Raw genomic sequence first — 19,118 nt, 5'->3', positions numbered from 1 at the left:
CCAGAGTTGACTAGCCAATTCATCCACCGTTTGTTCCTCTCCATCTTTCCACGTCATCACTGCCAATGAATTGGCATATGATGATGGTGCACTCCGTATAAACTTCCGCCACATGGGTCATGTGCACTTGACTTCATCTGGATCTTGGATAACTGCTCATTGTTCAGGTCATCATATATCACCTCCAGCACGGCTAATTCCCTCAGGTACTGGATACCTCTCACTGTGGTGGTCCACTTGCCTCGGTGACATATAACATCTTCCTTGAAGGGATACCTTTCCTTCATGCTTGGCAGGAGTTGCCTCCAAAGGCTGAGGACTCGTGTCCCTTTTCCAATTGCTTTGTCAATGCCCCCTTCCCTGGAAAGGGATCCCAGCTGCTTGGCTTCCCTGCCCTCTAATTCCAGGCTACTGGCTCCATTATCCCAGCATCAGAGCAGCCAGGTGACAATATGCTTGCCTGGACGATGGCTGAAATCTTTTTGTATATCTCTCAGCTCACTCAGGGATAGAGATTGGGTGGCTACTGCCTTGTTTATGAGTTCTTCTTCCTCCCTGGTCAGTGGCTGGCTCTCCTCCTCCTGTTCTCCTGATATACCTAGCCCTACTCCGGGGTAGTCTGCCTCGTACACTTCTTCCTCCGGTTCCCTTTTAGAAGAAGTTTCTTCCTCCCTTACTAAATGAGCCAACTTCCGCTTCCAAGATTTCTTGTGTACAGGGGCGACTGATACCGGCACAGGTTGGTTCTTTGGTTCAGCCGCAGTGCCTGTCGCTGGGGTCTGAGTGGCCACAGGGCCTGTCATTTTATTGTCGGATCCAGAGACCTTCTCTTCCCTTTGAGGGTACTGAATAGTGTTGACAGGGCTCGGTAGGCATGGGCCAGGCCCCAGCACGTTGCAGTGATCTGTGTCTCTCTGGAGTTGCCAGGGTGACAGCATACTCTTTCCAAATACTCTACTAATTTTTTAGGATTCTGCACTTGTTCAGGGGTGAAGTTCCAAAACACTGGGAGTGCCCACTGGCCTAGGTACTTGCCCATGTTATCCCACACACCCTGCCACTCATAACTATCCAGCTTTGGGGCAGATCTCTGGGTGATATTCTTAAATTGCTTATTAACCTTAGACAAAACCGAAACAATATTCCCAAGAAATACCAATAGAAGTACCTTAACTACCCAGGGATGTTCAAGATACTGAAAAGTTACTGTAACAAAGGAGGAAACATCATAGAAGAAGGTAGCAATGCTGCCATTCTGTGTTTCCTCCATAAAAATACCTCTCAGAGGAAGAACTATAATTGCTAATTGTCTCCACGAAGTGGTACCCGAAGTACAGTAATGGCTTCAGTACAAAGCTCAAATACCAGATGAAGCTCAAGGCCAGTGTTTTAATAACAAATCTCCCAGGGAAAACATCAGTAATCACTGCAGAGCACAGCAAACTGCAAAAACCGACACCAATCTTTAACATGTACAGCAAAAAAAAGGTCATGGTGCAGATCAGATAAATTAATATTGAGAACAGATGAATAAATATTGTGACCCGCAACTGTTAACAGATATAAATTCCTTAATGTGCTCTGGTTAATCTGTTATTATCTCAAACCCTTCGAGCCCCACGTTGGGCGCCAAAAAGGACTGTTGTGGTTTAACCTCAGTCAGCAGCTGAGCACCACACAGCCGCTCGATCACTCTCCCCCCGCCCCGGTGGGATGGGGGAGAGAATCAGAGGAGTAAAAGTGAGAAAACTTGTGGATTGAGATAAGAACACTTTAAGAATTGAAATAAAATAAAGTAAAATAGTATTAACAATAATAATAATAATAATAATGACAATAGAAGAAGAATAGAAGAATATACAAAGGGAAGTGATGCACGATGCAGTTGCTCACCATCTGCCGACTGATGCCCAGCCAGTCCTCAAGCAGCAGTCACCACTGCCTGGCCAACTCCCCCCAGCTTATATACTGAGCATAACATCACGTTATGGAATATCGCATGACATCACATGGTATGGAATATCGCTTTGGCCAGTTTGGGTCAGCTGTCCTGGCTATAGTCCTTCCCAGCTTCTTGTGCACCTCTTCACCGGCAGAGTATGGGAAGCTGAAAAGTCCTTGACTTAGTATAAGCACTGCTTAGCAACGACTAAAACATCAGTGTGTAATCAACATTATTCTCATACTAAATCCAAAACACAGCACTATACCAGCTACTAGGAAGAAAATTAACTCTATCCCAGCCGAAACCAGAACACATCAGCTTCTGATGTTCTTCACTATTGTCTCTAACTTTTCTAACGTGAATTGTGTTTTGTCATCAGTGAACTTTGTCACTTTGCTTTCACCCTTTTTACAGCTGTCTTACAAATGTGTTGAACTACACAGGCCCTAGGACAGAGCACTGGGACTCATCTGGTAACTTCCCTCTGCTGTGAAAACAGATTGTTGGGTTTTTTTTTTAATTTATCCTGTTTCTTTTCTTTTTTTCTTTTTTACTTTTTTTTTTTTTACTTTCTAATTCCTGTGAAGAGTTGGCACCCTTTTCTGCTTGCTTTAAGAGCCATTGGTGAGGGCCTTTGAGTATGTTTACTTGAATTTTCAGAAGGCTTATTAACGTGATCTCCCTTATCCATACATGTTCTTTTGAGAACTCCAGGAATGTTTTTAAGGCACAATTTCTCTTTACAAAATCTGCGCAGGCTTTTCCATTTTGAACAAGTTGTGGTTCTGATCCTCTAGACCTGTGGAATATAATTTAGCCTAGCTTTTTTTTGAGAGAGTGCTTCACAATCTTACTGTCCAGATACAGATCTGCTTAAGGTATTTCTTTTGCAACTGAAATAAAAGTTTGGACAACATATAAGCTGAATTAGTTATGAATTATATTCCAGCTCACAAGGCACATCTGAAATGCTAAAGGCTCTGCTGGATTGGAAAGTACTTCCACTTGTGTTCGATGTAGTTTTGCACTGCATACAAGTTACATATCTTAGACTGGGGTCTGTACGCATAATCAGTTGGTGATTGCTTCATGTGACAAAGGCAGCAAAGGTCTTCAGGGTGCTTTCTGCGCTTGACTGAATTCTTGCCAGTTCCAACAAATGGGGCATTTGTGGGGAACAGTTGGAATTAAAGTGGTTCCTAAATACTTCTAGTACTAGAAAGAGGAGGTGAGCAAGGTAAATATGTAATATGCCTAGAGAGCTACCTGGGTAATACATGCGGAGAAAAGAGCATCCATGACGTAGTGAGAAGGATTGGTAGCATAGTATTTGTTCTAGAATAAGCTAAAATGATTAAATAGTGATGTAGTAAAGCATACCAGGAAAAGTTTGCATTTGAAATGGTTGAATTTTCATAGAATCATTAAGGTTGGAAAAGACCTCTAAGATCATCGAGTCCAACCATCAACCCAACACCACCATGCCCACTAAACCATGTCCCTAAGCACCTCATCTACAAGTCTTTTAAATACCTCCAGGGATGGGGACTCAACCACTTCCCTGGGCAGCCTGTTCCAATGTTTAACCACTCTTTCAGAAAAGAAATTTTTCCTCACATCCAATCTAAACCTCCCCTGGCCCAACCTGAGGCCATTTCCTCTCGTCTTATCGCTTGTTACTTGGGAGAAGAGACTGACACCCACCTCGCTACAACCTCCTTTCAGGTAGTTGTAGAGAGCGATGAGGTCTCCCCTCAGCCTCCTTTTCTGCAGGCTAAACAACCCCAGCTCCCTCAGCCGCTCCTCATAAGACTTGTTCTTCAGACCCCTCACCAGCCTCGTTGCCCTTCTCTGGACACGCTCCAGCACCTCAACGTCCTTCTTGTAGTGAGGGGCCCAAAACTGAACACAGTATTTGAGGTGCGGCCTCACCAGTGCCGAGTCCAGGGGCACGATCACTTCCCTACTCCTGCTGGCCACACTATTTCTGATACAGGCCAGGATGCCATTGGCCTTCTTGGCCACCTGAGCACACTGCCGGCTCATGTTTAGCCAGCTGTCAACCAACACCTCCAGGTCCTTTTCCGCCAGGCAGCTTTCCAGCCACTCTTCCCCAAGCCTGTAGCGCTGCATGGGGTTGTTGTGGCCAAAGTGCAGGACCCGGCACTTGGCCTTGTTGAATCTCATACAGTTGGCCTGGGCCCATCGATCCAGCCTGTCCAGGTCCCTCTGTAGAGCCTTCCTACCCTCAAGCAGATCAACACTCCCACCCAACTTGGTGTTGTCTGCAAACTTCCTGAGGGTGCACTCGATCCCCTCATTCAGATCATTGATAAAGATATTGAACAAGACCGGCCCCAAAAACTGAGCCCTGGGGAACGCTGCTCGTGACCGGCCGCCAACTGGATTTAACTCCATTCACCACAACTCTCTGGGCCCGGCTGTCCAGCCAGTTTTTTACCCAGCGCAGAGTACACCTGTCTAAGCTGTGGGTCACCAGCTTCTCTAGGAGAATGCTGTGGGAGACGGTGTCAAAGGCCTTACTGAAGTCCAGGTAGACCACATCCACAGCCTTTCCCTCATCCACTAGGCGGGTCACCTGGTCATAGAAGGAGATCAGGTTGATCAAGCAGGACCTGCCTCTCATGAACCCGTGCTGGCTGGGCCTGGTGCCCTGGTTGTCCCGCTCATGCCTTGTGAGCGCCCTCAAGATGAGCTGCTCCATAATCTTCCCCGGCACCGAGGTCAGGCTGACAGGCCTGTAGTTTCCCAGATCCTCCTTCCGGCCCTTCTTGTACATGGGCGTCACATTGGCAAGCCTCCAGTCTTCCGGGACCTCCCCCGTTAACCAGGACTGCTGATAAATGATGGAGAGCGGCTTGGCGAGCTCCTCCGCCAGCTCCCTCAGCACTCTCGGGTGGATCCCATCCGGCCCCATAGACTTGTGAGCGTCCAGGTGGCGTAGCAGGTCGTTGACTGCTTCCTCTTGGATTATGGGGGGTTCATCCTGCTCATCGTCCCTGTCTTCCAGCTCGGGGGGCCGAGTACCCTGAGGATAACTGGTCTGCCTGTTAAAGACTGAGGCAAAGGAGGCATTGAGTACCTCAGCCTTTTCCTCATCCTCGGTGACAATGTTCCCCCCCGCATCCAATAAAGGATGGAGATTCTCCTTGGCTCTCTTCTTGTCATTAATATATTTGTAAAAACATTTTTTGTTGTCTCTAACGACAGCAGCCAGATTGCGTTCTAGCTGGGCTTTTGCCTTTCTCATTTCCTCTCTGCACGACCTAACGAGATCCCTGTACTCTTCTTGAGTTGCCTGCCCCTTCTTCCACAGAAGGGGGGCAGGGAATTATTTATTTTGGGGGGAAACTAAGAAAATAGCAGTGAAGATAAATGTGGAAAGGGAATGTGCTTTGTAATTTGGCATGAACTTCAAGGTCTGAATGATTCATACATGAAAGCATGTTTCACAAAATGTTTTACTGATTCTGTTAGTTCAGTTCTTTGTTTTCTTGAAAACATGAGAGTTGACATAGTGGACTGCAATGCAGGTGGTTGTGTAAAAAAATGTAGCAGTTAATTTTTGTAGGGGGAGAACGTTTCTGTAGACTTTTTTTAAAAGTAAGAAAACTCTTCATACTAATGCGCTTGAATGTTGGTTTGCATACCACAGAAGGACAGTGAGTGCTGTTTGCAAATTCGTCTCTGTACTGGAAGTAGAACAAGCAACTAGCAGGCTGTCCTGAGAGACCCTACTGCCTGGTGGGAAAGAACTTCCCAGAGGAGGGTGTGTGGGGAGAATGGCAAGTTCCTGTGATTGTCTATTCAGAAGTTCAGCTTGAGTTTGGTTGTTATCTGCCTGAGAGATAACAGGATTATTTGACTGGGAAGGGACTTCAGGGAGATCTCTTCCTCCTTACGGCAGGATGAGCTGTGAGGTCAGAGCAGGTTGCCTAGGGCTCTTCCAGTTGGGTATTGAAACCCTTTGAGGACAGAGAACGCGTGTCCAGCTCTGTGGGCAGTGGGCTCTGCTGCTTCACCTTCACGGGGGGGAAAAGCATGCTGTATTTATTGAATTGAGTCTTCTTCTTAACCTGCTTAGCAGGACTATATGGCCCTCATCCACATGTGAAAAGTTTGAAAAGGCGCTGTGGAGGACTTTAGGGTTTGAACTGTGAGAAGTGGTTTTGTTCTGAAATAAGCACATTGCTTAAGAGAAGCAGTTAAGCGTGTTTGAAATTGGATGTTATGGTGCTTTTGCAGCTGTTCGAACAACTTTAATTGTTAAATTATGGATTTGATTTAACAGATAAATAGTTATCTAAAAGTTGTGTGAATAAATGAATACTGTCAATTCTAGCTTCGCTCTGAAGATCTGGGACTTGCTGTAAAATTGCGTCTTGCTGTGGAGTATTTTAGGGTGAACTGTACTAGCTCTCCTTCAAAATGTCTAAAATAAGGTATTCTTACTGATAGTATATTGTGGTTTTTTCCCCCTTTTCTATGAGCAATTCCTCGCCAGCTGGATTTAGGATCTTGACATCTTCTCATGGGTTTATTAATGTTCAACAGCTGTGTTCTGCTTTAAAAAAAAAGTTTGTATTGCATTGCAGTAGTTCTCCCTGTTGTCTTCAAATTAACTTTTGGGTTTTTTCTGCCTCCAATAAAGGCAGAAGAAAAAATGTTTTTTAGGATTGGGTGTGGGTGAAAAGAAGCACAGAAGGAGAAGAAGTGTAAAATTGCAGAAATAGTAGATATTTTGTTAGAACTTCTAGGACTTCAGATTTTATAATGATGGCCTTAAACTTTTATTGTTAAGCATTTGAGATTACGTAATGTTTTGCTCATTATTGATTATGCAAGTAAAATAGCTTGACCAGCAGCTGCATTTGAAAGCAATTGTAATGTTCGTACATAGTTTCTCAGCCCACACACTGGGCTGTCATATGAAGGAGATCGGTGTGGATAGAAAATAAGCCCATAACAGATTGTAAGACTTTCCTGAGGGCACTTAATTTTTAAAATTAACACTTTGTTATGTTGACCGTATCTGGGCTATTTCTGAAATTCTATTTAAATCTTTTTAACCATAAAGAATTCAGTAGGTTGTCCCCATATCATCTAGTTCAAGAAGCCTAAACCTCTTTGTGCTTCAAGTTTATAACCATTTTTTGCATGTGTCTCAATTTTGTTCTTTATGTAAATTGCATGCAATTGCATTCTGTTGCAAAGTATTTTTTCAATATAGAAATGAGCCACACCTATTACTTGGGGTAGCTTCATCTTAAAAGCAAGTGTGAAGTGGTTTTAGAAAGCTCTTTGATTTTGAAATGAGTAAAGAGTTTTTGTTGCTTTTTTATCAGTGGTCCAGGCTGCGTACATGATCAATCAAAAGCTATTTTATTTTCTTGAAAATAACTTGATGCTTGATTAAAAATTGTAGGCTTTTGTGATAAGAGTTTTTAGGACCTACAGAAAAGATGGGCATCCAGAAGTAACTATCTGCATTGGTCCATTTGACAATGTCAGTGAATTTTCCTGTTTGCATGATTTTAGTTTCCTGATACAGCCATTTGCATGAGTGTTCTTGAATTAATCTAGACATCTAGGGCTCTATAAAGAAAACTGAAAATCATCAACTACAGTCTATGTGGATCATAGATTGGTAGCTATTAGTATATCTGATGTGGAATGCTTGACCTCATTTTGACAGGTGCATGTTCCTTTCGGGGTTTAAATTCTACTTTTCCAGGTTACGTCTTGAATCCAAAAGGCTATAGAGATGTATGTTTTTTTAGTAGTTCAGTGCAACTGTCTGTAAGCTGTGTGATACTGCCAAAAATGATTTGCAGACTATCTTAATCTCCAGGAAATAGTCATTTAGGCTCAGTACAGCAAAAATACTTTTCTTTCACATAAGTTTTTAAATGACTTCTGAGGAAAAAACATACATGTGTTTTTGAGTATGTATGTACATCATCTTTTTGGTAAACCATGTAAATTTCAGATCAAATTTGCATGTAATAAAAACATTACTTAAAAACCCAAACACTCCAAAACTTCATTTTTAGTGGCATTAGAACTGTTTGCTGAATGTAAACCAGAGGTTTATGGTCCAACATCATACTTAGTGATATAGAGGTGGGGGGGAAGTAGAAACAGGAGAAAGGCTGAGGAGTCCCTTACCCTACTCTCTGCTGTAAAATTTGCCTTTTCCAGAGGAAACTGCTGTGGAAGGGATCTTCAGACTTCAGTGTAATCTGTTAAGTGTTAGTCCAACTGACATACATCTTGGCAAAAAAATACTCTTAAAATTGTTATCCTATTACATTATGTAGAAGTACTTGCAGACTTCTTATATGAAGAAGATTTTTTCCCCCATAATCTTTGGAATCTTTGCTATTTAGAGATTAAAAATTGCATGGTAACCTACAGAGAAATGTTAATAATGCTTGAAAGTTATCAGCCTCCCAGAGATAATCTTTGATCTATGATATTATCATATTATTTCCGAGGAGGAAGAGAACTGTTTTCTTCAAATCCTCAAGCTTTGAAGCAAGCCGCAATGTAGAAAATAATTTGAATCTTAATAGCTAGGAAAAGATGCTCTCTGGGTTACTTCTAGTTTGCTGCTACAGGTTTTGCTAAACCCTGATAGATTTAAAAATTATTAGAGATCTGGGCACTTAGGCTGTCCAGGCAGTAGGGATTTCTTTGAAAATCTTTACTATAGGTGATTAGCTTAAATGAATCTTGTAATACAAATGTTTTCTAAACGTGTAATTCCTACTAATCTAGATAAAAGGTACCGAGCAGGGGAGAAACACCAAAGGCGTCTCTGCTCTACCTTCATCATAGGCTGTCTTGACTTTTTTGGGGTTCAGTGGGAGACCCTGAGTTTCATGTTCTCCCTACTCTCCACCTGCTGAAATGACACAATCTGGTTGATACTTGTCACTAGATGATGTCTCTTCAACTGAACCCTGCATTATTAGATTGCGCAACATGCATGATAAGTGTCCTTTTATATTTTGGGTAAACTTCAGGTATGTATGGGAGTACCAGATGAGAGCACTGTACTGCTCCTTTCTAAGAATTGCCAATCGTGTGGGACTGTAATGGCTTTGGATTGGCTAGAAACACTGAAAAACATTCTTCTACAGGACAAGTGTTAGGGGAAAGGGAAGAAGTAATTTAGAACCCAAAAACTTTGTAAAACAGTTACTATGGCAAGGGGCACATAGAAATGAAAGAAAGCAGCAGTTCTGGTTAAATCTGCTTTATCCAAGGGTTCTGCCTGGTTCATCTAAACAAAAAGATTCCATATCTCTCGTCACGGATCCAGTCCTTGCGTCTTGAATGGCAGCAGTTTCATAGCATTGTGAGCACTTCCAGAGTTTGCTAATTCTTCCTGGGATTACTTGTTGACCAGTAGAATAGCTCCTGGGTCTCTAATCTGTGGGCACGCACAAGCATGAAATCAGTTGGTCAGCAGTCAACAGAAAGCAGTTGTACAGATGGCATAAGCTGCCCCTTCTTTTCTCATACTTTGGCAGTTTCAAATACAAAAATTGGTGCTCTTCTGATTATGTACGTCGTCACAGTTTTGTTGCAACGGTGATGTGTTCTTCATAAAGCAGATCTGTTCTGTTGTCACTTGTGGAGGTAGCAGGGAGAATTACACCGTTTGTAACACTGCTGTGGAAGGGCTGTGAAGAGTGCTCAAGGGGGAGGAAACCTAAAGGTAGACTGGAGCTGAGAGCAGTACAGGGTAATGTCAGGAATGGGGAAAATAGTTCTCTTCAGTCAGCAAGAGTTTGACGGAACAAACTTCCTCAAGTTCCCTGGAGATCTTTAGTTGTTTTGTAATAACTTTTCTCCACCCTTGTTTGGCTTATTATTGTTCCCAAGGGCTTGGTAGTAGGTCATCCTGAAAGCTGGTTATGCTCAAAATACGTTTGTAAGAGATCTTTGCACATGTAATGAACTGGATGTGTACAACCACTGCATGTGTTTTTCTTTTTTAGCTACAAGGTATTGGTCGGCCAAGCGTATACCATGCGGTGGTGGTCATATTTTTAGAATTCTTTGCCTGGGGGCTCTTGACAACTCCAATGCTAACGGTAAGTATCAGTGATCTGCTGTCGTCTTGGCAGTAATGACAAAAGTTAACTTGCTGATTTCTAGGGATCGGGGTTTTAATTTGTTTTTCACTTCCTGCTTACCTCATTAACTGAATTCCAGGAGGCTTAACATTCAACACTGCGCAATAGTAGTATACTACAGCAGAGATCTGGACTGCTGAAAGATTAAAAGATAATGAAAAATAAATTAGCAAAATGCTATACTACTCTTTAACTTTTATTTGCCTTTTAGAGTCACATCAGTTTAGTGTATTGATGAAAGTCTCTGGAAGTTCTGGCTTTTTTTAAGACTTCATAGTTCAATTCATCTTCCAGTTATAACAATTGAATGAACTATGCATCCCACAGTAAACTTTGTATGCTATTGTGGGCTGGCTGTTTTGCCAGCATGTAACTTGAAGTAAAATGTAAAGGCTTTCATGTAAGAAACGGATTTTATAAGTATTTAATCTGTTCTGGAATGCAGTTATTTTCCAGATGAATAGATAATTTGAGTGGTTGGTAATAGGATATGAAGCCTTTCATCTGAAGACATGGGTCTTATTCACTGAAATCAGGCCTGACTGAGAGAAGTCATCAGAAGTCTATTAGTCCAGTTTTTCATCAGATAATATCTCAGAGCACTTTGAATACATGACGAGCAAGGTTTTGTGGGATTGAAAGACCTCGGAGTTAATTATTTTCCTTCCCCAAACTCCAAATAAAATCATCTACATAACTCTTGAAAGGTGTTTGTCTAACCTTCCTAAAGACAATCACTGATCTTTTTAACATAGCTTAGTAATAAAACAGTCCGTATAAACAGTTAAGAGATTTCCATAAAGTAGGTGTCTCACTAAATTACCATCCTGTCATGCTGTCTTGCCAGTGTCAAAATATGGGGAAGCTTACTGGGTGGTCTTTCTTGTTTCTTTTTTTTTTCTTTCCTTTTTTTCTTAACCAAAATGCTCAAGTTGCCCAAGCTTGACACTGCTCATTTAAAGGGATAATGTGTAAACAGTAATTCTTACGCAGTCTTCAAAAAAACCCCCACTTTAATAAAACTCTATGTTAGGTAGATTGTTCAATAGTTCCTCAATAGTGTACTCCAATTTAAATAGTTCCATATGAATTTTTACTGTTAGTCACATGCAGCTGAAATGTTAATTCTTGAAATTAGTATTTATCATTGCATTGTGTCTAATGGGAGTGTTATGAAATGCTCCTAACGTAAAGCTAAATTCTTATTTTGACTGAAGTATGTGGATTCAGTACAGTCGTGGTCTTGAAGATTTTGTATTTTGAATGTTGTGTTCCTCTCTTACGTGGTCTTGAATACTTAGGAAGCTGTTGCGTTGGATTGAAAACTTAATTTAAAGCACTGAGTTACATATAATGGTGTAACTTACCTTACATAGGTGTAAATGACTTCTGTGTTCTTGGAGGTGATCATCTTTATTTGTAATCAGCTTTGCATGCACTGAAAGGCTGCTGTTTGATTTAAATAATTTCAAATCTGGTTTGATATTTGCACCCTTCTGTCTTGTAACATACTTGTGGTAACTTACCTTGGCCTGCTGATCAGCCAGCAGTACTAGAAGTCATGTAGAGCTTTCTTATGAGCAAGGTTCAGCCTTTGAACTGCCAGCTGCCCACTTTTGCTCAAGCAGGTTTGTCTGGTAGGAAGGTCAGAAATGGAAATGTCTGGCCTGTTGATCAAAGCTCATGATCACTCAGACTTTTTGTGGTTGTGTCGTGATTCTCCAAGTCATTGTCAACATTCAATCAGATTAAAAAGTTGTGTTGTGTATTACCAAAATAAATTGTATGTATTCTCTGATAGCTGACATTATGTAAAGTTCATTTTTTAGATTACTTTTTCACTTCTTTTGACATCTGTCAGCAAACTGTAGTGTTTGTTGCATGGCACTATACTTACAGAAGAAAAGATTTAAAGTGTTTATAAAGCTCACAAAGGCTATTTTGCTCACAGACTGCCCAAAGCTTATGCTCATTACTCTTATTTATAGACTTGTAAGCCAATATTAGTAAATCACCATAAGCAATATTAATCACTTAATGGCATATTCTGTCTTCAATATCATCTTTTTTTGAATATGTAAGTATTTCTATAAGTAGAACTTGAGTAAGGCAGTTCCCTCTACCAGTTTGTCAACTTGCATTTCTCATGTCTATAAAGTAACAAAAATAATCTCAAAAGCTTAAACCAGTATCAGCAGTGGTTGCCTCCCAGGAAAAATACTGGAAAACGCTTTGCAGAAAGATAATTAGATTTGACTCTGTGAGCTTCCTGCTTGCCTTTTTTTTTTTTTTTTTTGACTTGGAAGACATCTGCTTTCTAGATCTCTAATTTGAACTCTGACTTGTTTTTCTCTATTCATATCATAAAATCAGTGGTCAAACAGGTGCAAAATTATTTAAAATATCTAAACAGAAGATGAGACCAGAAGGAAAAAGGGGTGTAAATAAGCAGAATTATCTGACCAGTAGTTAACACGGGAAGAAACACCGTTATTAAAACTATGATTTAGGAATCTCAGTCATCCTTGAAAAATGATGCTGATACTTTTCAGTGACACTGAAGTATTGTGTTTCTTCAGGCTACTGCCTTTCTCAATATGCATATAAATAATTTTTGTAGTTGTTGGCACTTAATCTATAGATAAAAACAGTAAATGAATTTGAAGTGTGTGTGCATACATGCTTTGATCATTGCAATAACTTTTTAAATTGACACAGTAGCACCTGTGAGGCCTTTTAACTCTCTTGCATATTTATGGTAAATCTGTTTAGTATAGATTAACATGCTTGCCCTTGGATTAAGACTGCTGGTAAAGCACCTTAAATGAATTCATAGCTGTGTTTAAAGGATACATGAAACATTCAGAACTGTTGCTAGTATTTATAAGCATCTACTTATTAATCAGAAGTGTTTCTAACTGTATGACTATTGAATAGCTGCAATTTGTTCAGAAACAGTTTGCACAGTGCCTTTTTGGGCAGTTGTGAATATAGCGCTGTTTCTTTCTTGACAGAGTAAGTTAGCTGAATCTCATTTTGACTCCTAATTAGAAACAATGATTGAGTCAACCTTTTGAAGAATTATCTACCTCAAAAATTCTGTGATTTGTACCACATGGAGATGCTTTTTGCTTACATTGATCCCCTTTCTAAGCAAAGTACCCAAAACCAAACTATCTCTGCAGTACAGTGCAGTCTGTGCCAACAGAGGAATTTATGCCAATAAATTGATACTAAACCTTGTCAATATTTTCTTGTGAAGACAAATAAGAGTATAATTCTGGGATAAGATACTTTTTTAACAAGTCCCAATAGAGCTATCCTGTTTTACAAATCAAATTTAAACTTTGAATCAACTTTCTTCTGTCTCTGCTGATTCAAATAATTTTTTTCCTCTGTCAGGTCTTACATGAAACATTTTCCCATCATACATTTTTAATGAATGGTCTTATTCAAGGTGTTAAGGTAAGATTTTTTAAAACCTCTGACCTAAATATTCTGTGTGTTCCTGTATTGTAATTTTTCTTTCCTGCATTCTCCATAAGAACATCCAAAACACTGAGAATGTAATTAATTCTTAAACCATTTTTTCATTGTAATGGTTGTGTTCTTGGGTTCAGTTCAAGTTTTACTGCTAAATGGTAGCATCTTGAAACAGGTGGAATATTTCTCAGAAGTTTAAATTCCTCTCATTTGAATAGGTACCAGGTGTAGCTATTGTAATCTTGATAAGGATCCTTCTGAGAACGGAGCTAGGTTTTTAATGTCTGCTTCCTAATGTTAGATGATTTATATCAAAAGCAGATAAAAGCAGCCATGATGATACCATTGAGATAAAAAATGAATCACTTAAACAGTGTGATTTTGTCCAAGATGTGGTATAAAAGCTAATTTTCAGCAGGGTTGTTTATTTTTTTTTCCCTGGTCTTTTTTTTATCAGTTTTTGAGCATTCTGTGATGGTCAAGATATTCAGGGTAGCTTACAGCTTACTTATACCATGGCAGTCACATAGTGGTCATGCTGGATTGTTGCCAAAAAAAAACGCTTGCAAAATTTCTCTAGCATAGCTAAAACTTGAAAGTCTTTTCTTTGCTAACTGTCTTACTGAGAGGCTTCAAAGCACTTAGTCTAACTTATGACTAAGTTAATTTGTAGCACCCAGAAATTATATAGCTTTGTATTCTGTAACAAATCTAATGTGTTGTTTTTAGCTGTAAGAACATGACATCTTTAGGATGGACTTGCTTTCTTGATATCTTTCATGGTGGATTGGCAGAACACCATGCACTAGCGATGTCAGGATGTCTCAAACTGAAAGAGCATTGTTCTCTTAGAAAAACAAAGTTCATGTTTCTCATGGTGTTTTCTTTCAACTCTGCTCGTTTGCAGTGCAGTGTAACTATGAGTATCACTTAAAAGTAGTGAATGGAGGGTTCCCCTTATATTTTCTACAGAGCATATCTGTAGAAAAGTGCATTAATATCATGGTCTAAATGTATGTATTCCTCTAACAGGTGTAATAAACAGGGGAGCGTAGACCAGAGTGAGCTTGGACTTCAGTGTCCAATATTTTCTTTAAAATGCTGTTTATGAAACATCAAAAGTGTTTTGTGTGACAGTTAGCAAAACATGTTAGTTCATATTCTACTGAAATCTGACTCTAAGGAGCAAAAACATTAATTTCAACTGAGTAAGGCATCTGACTTTCCTACGATCTGGTGGTCTGGCTTTACAGCTTTTGCTCTCAATTTACTTACTGAAATCATTGGAGTCAGAGTTGTTTATTGGGATTTGGCAGAATAGTGATTTTGTATAGTAGTCTGTACACATATATTAAACTTGAAGGTGACTATTTTTGAATACCAGAGGTCAGCTAAAGTTAGCTGGAGTAGACTTCCAGTGTATTGAGGTGCTTACAGAACCATGTATTTACTAATGGTTGGATTTATGGCAGAGTTGGATTGATGAGAGAACAATATACTAATTAGGAGGAAGATGCATCTGTTCTGGAGGTTTTGCAGTTAACAAACCTGTGAAAGGCTTTGCTTATTTTAATCCTTTTGTGTAATACAGGACAAATTTGGGGCCTAGAGTCTAGGACTTTATGAAATGCTGAAAAATCTAGTATTTGATCCTTAGTCAATTTTCCATGACAACTGTACCTGCAAGTCTGACTTTTGCCACTGGAATATCATTATGGTGTTCCACTGTCTCAAATTGTCAAGCTTGCTCAAATGGTCCTCATATTTCTTGCAATGTACAAATGTCCTGTACATGATAAATATGTAGTATAAAGCAGTAAGTGTTCTGTTTAATTAGTTTCAGAGAACAGTTAGGTTACCCAAAACTATCCCTTAGAACAGTCCAAATTAGAGGGGAATTTGGTTTTGAGATTAGCACTAAGTCTCATGATGGAGGCTAAGAAGATGTCCTTTGTGAAACTAGACTGTAGATTTTGGAGATTTTTAAGATGTTTTTGCAGTCTGTGGTACTTCTATATTGAATCAAATGATCTTGAAAAAAAGTATGCCTCTTTTTTTTTTTTAATGCACTTGGGTTTAATAGATTTGAAACATAAAACATCAGCATTACAGAAAGGTAGACTGTAGAAGAAATTGTGTTCAATTTCAGGTACCTACAATTTTGTGTTTAATTTCAAATCAAATTGCAATTTTAGTCCTTTTTTATGTTGTGGTTAAAGTGAAACTTGGAAGTGCAAATATAGACATACTAATTGTTTTTCTTTTGTCACAGGGTTTTTTGTCCTTTCTCAGTGCTCCGCTAATAGGTGCTCTATCAGATGCATGGGGAAGAAAATCTTTTCTTCTTCTTACAGTTTTCTTCACCTGTGCCCCAATTCCATTAATGAGAGTAAGTCCATGGTAAGTGGTACAGAGTGCAGTAGCGAGCTTGTCAGTACAGCAGAAATTCAATCAGAGGAGTAGTTTGGGGAAGTGGGAGAGGGACAATAAGGCAAGAAGAAAGCCGCTTTCCTTTCAAGGCATGATTGCATTGTTTTGGAGCTTTTCTGTTTAGAAGGTGTTAAAACTGTGCATCTTAAAAGTAGAAACTACAGAACGTGATTTAGTTACTGTATTCACACAAGTATAACAGTAATTGAAATGGTTTGGTAGCCCTGTCTAACTCAGTTTTAAGGTCAGCTGTTAATTTCTTTTTCCCTGAGGACTGACACTGCTGTAATAAACATACTTTTAAAGCTAAATGAACCTTAGCATTTATTGATCACAGAAAAGTATAACTGCTGCAAATGAGATCTTTTAACTCTTCGATTAGGCAACTTTGAAGTCTTAACTGAGTGGAATTGACTTGGTTTCAGTTTCATTTACGTTCATTGTGAAATTTAGGATTACAAAAGAACTTTGTGTACAGCGAGTGTGTTCAGAGTTCAGCTTCCGAAGCATTATATGTGATAGTTTATTCCTTAACTGGTTGAGAAACTGAGTTCTAAGATAGTTCCTTTTTCATAACTTAAATTTGCTACAGCTTTGAGAGTGTGAAAATGTATAGGTACCATGTCCTGAAGGGGCCACTTCTTCTTTTAGGCTGATGTAAAGTAAACAGTAGAATATAAAAAATAAAAATGCTGTTTTCCAATATTTAAGTGAGACTGCACCATCATTCATCTCCAGTAAAGCTCTATGTTAGTTCTTGAGGAACACTACTCATAGCTTAAATACAAACTTGCTTGATTAGTGAGAGAAAAGCAGGAGGTTTTAGCTTAAACTTTCTAATTGTTGCTTTTAAATCATTAGGTGGTACTTCGCTATGATTTCGGTATCTGGAATCTTTTCTGTTACCTTTTCTGTAATATTTGCCTATGTAGCTGATGTAACACAAGAACATGAAAGAATTACAGCCTATGGACTGGTAAGATACGCCAAACTTGAAAAAAAGGTCAGATTATGACCTTCATATTGAAGTTGTGTTTTGATGCAGATATTGTTTCCTGATTAATGTAATGAGGTTGATAGAGAAAGGAATGAACCATGCATCAAGGCACTGCGTTAGAGTTTGGGAAATCTAATTTAGACTTTTTACTACTGCACAGACTACTCTGTGCTTATAGGAACAGAATAAGAATTTGACAACTTTACCTGCATAGAGGGCATGTGTAACAAAACATGTTTTAAGTTTCGCAGGCAGAACAAGAAATGTTGTTAAAGGCAATGCAAGTTATTTAATACTTGATCTGGCAATATCTTTCCACCACCCGTAAATTGTACTTTTAGTTTGTGATTTCTTTTTAGTATAGAATGGCTTTTTCTGTAGTCAAAACAGGCAGGAACGGCTAAAATGCATAATGCAGTATTTTTAGTAGCTTAGTCATGACCTTTCTTAATTAGCAAGAGAAGAGGAAAATAGTTCAGTTAGTACAAACTAGCCTTTCCAGTAATAATATAATTCCTGCTTAGGTTGCTTTCCCGAATATCTATATTGGTTTAGGTTTTGGAGGCCCATTTGTAGATGCCCTTAGCCTCTGAACGTCATTTAACCCTTCATCCTCTGTGCATCTGTTTTCACTATACAGATATTCATGGACTTGATTTTTGGCTGACTGTAGTGTATGTCAAGATGTTAAGGTTTCCCTTTATTTTTAGCCTTAGGGACATGTGATTCCTCAGATGTTGATTTAACAGTTAAGAAAATAAAGGACTTCGTTCTCTTGAACCAAACTTGTGTGTACTGTTGTAGCAGAGCACAAAACAGGTGTAAAAGTTTTGGAATTCCCACTTTATTTCTCCTGCCTATAAAGAGGGCCATAAATATGTTTGGAGCATCTATTTGCCTATCTTCAAACAGTTTTTTGTTAGCAGAAATAGCTTGATCAAAAATTCTATAAAGTGATAGACAAAAGTGCCATTGTTTTGATGAGGTCTGTATCTCTTTCTAATCAGTTTGTTTGTTATACCTTTTCCTTAGGATTTTTTTTCTAGCTTGGTAGAAAGCTAAATTTCTAGCTTGTGTTCTTACTTATTCTATAGAATAGTTATGCAGAGTGTTTTTATTTTGAGGACAGGAAAAGAGTAGTAATTAAAAAACCGAAACAAACTAGCTTTATTCTAACCTTTCCTGATTATTTTTATAGTGAAATTTAACTACGGCACTTGATTTTTCATCATGTTCCGCTGTATGTGAATATAGTAAGTGATCTGTTAGTAGCTGCATGTCACTACAACACAGTATGAAGCAATACAGTTGTTGAAGTTATAGCTAATGATTTCCTGGTCTGCTGTGCTATCCAGTGATAGCTATGTATTTAAAATGCAAACTGTTAGAAGAGACATTATGTATTACTCTCTGTGTTACCCAGAGAGCTGAGGCTCAGGTTCACTTAGGCAGGCATTTAAATGTGCTGACAACTTTTTTAGTGAAATCTCATCAAATTCATAATTGGAAAACAAAAAACATTTTAGTCTGTTTGAAAGTAAGAGCCGTTTTCCTTTGAACCAAACTTGCTCTTTGACTGCAAATCCTGTCTGGTATGGTGGGCTGTGGAGGAGGTTGGAGAAACTGTATTTGTACCCATATTGACTAAGTGATTTTTTTTTTTTTTTTTTTTTTAAATTTTGACTGGTGTTTTTTTAACACCACACTTCTGGGAAGGGGTAGTGGTGTTGAGCAAGTTACTTCATTCTTCTGCAATGGCAGAATAACCACATCAACAAGTTTGTAAACTGTTCTCGTACATAGGTATCTGCCACCTTTGCAGCAAGTTTGGTAACTAGTCCTGCCATAGGAGCATACCTGTCTGCCAGCTATGGAGATAACCTTGTCGTACTAGTGGCCACATTGGTGGCTGTTGCGGACATCTGCTTCATCCTGCTAGCTGTACCAGAATCTCTGCCAGAAAAAATGAGACCTGCTTCATGGGGAGCTCCTATATCATGGGAACAAGCAGACCCTTTTGCAGTAAGATGCACTTCAATAAGTAATTAATGAATAATTGATGATTAATAAGTAATAATAATAAAAAATTGCATTT

General features: G+C 39.2%; 1 protein-coding gene across 2 annotated transcripts in view; it reads left to right on the top strand.

Moving 5' to 3' along the window:
- SLC71A2 (solute carrier family 71 member 2) overlaps positions 1-19,118 on the top strand; it is a 39,021-nt gene that overhangs the window by 6,971 nt on the left and 12,932 nt on the right. For both annotated transcript variants that reach the window (XM_076362439.1, XM_076362440.1), the window contains exons 2-6: positions 9,976-10,071; positions 13,516-13,578; positions 15,869-15,996; positions 16,888-17,002; positions 18,827-19,045. In XM_076362439.1, coding sequence (XP_076218554.1) covers positions 9,976-10,071; positions 13,516-13,578; positions 15,869-15,996; positions 16,888-17,002; positions 18,827-19,045 — 621 coding nt within the window. The remainder of the gene's footprint in view (positions 1-9,975; positions 10,072-13,515; positions 13,579-15,868; positions 15,997-16,887; positions 17,003-18,826; positions 19,046-19,118) is intronic.

This window comes from Aptenodytes patagonicus, chromosome Z (assembly GCF_965638725.1).
Source record: "Aptenodytes patagonicus chromosome Z, bAptPat1.pri.cur, whole genome shotgun sequence".
In the NCBI taxonomy this organism is placed as follows: Eukaryota; Metazoa; Chordata; class Aves; order Sphenisciformes; family Spheniscidae; genus Aptenodytes; species Aptenodytes patagonicus.
This window is presented reverse-complemented; position numbering and strand designations above follow the sequence as displayed.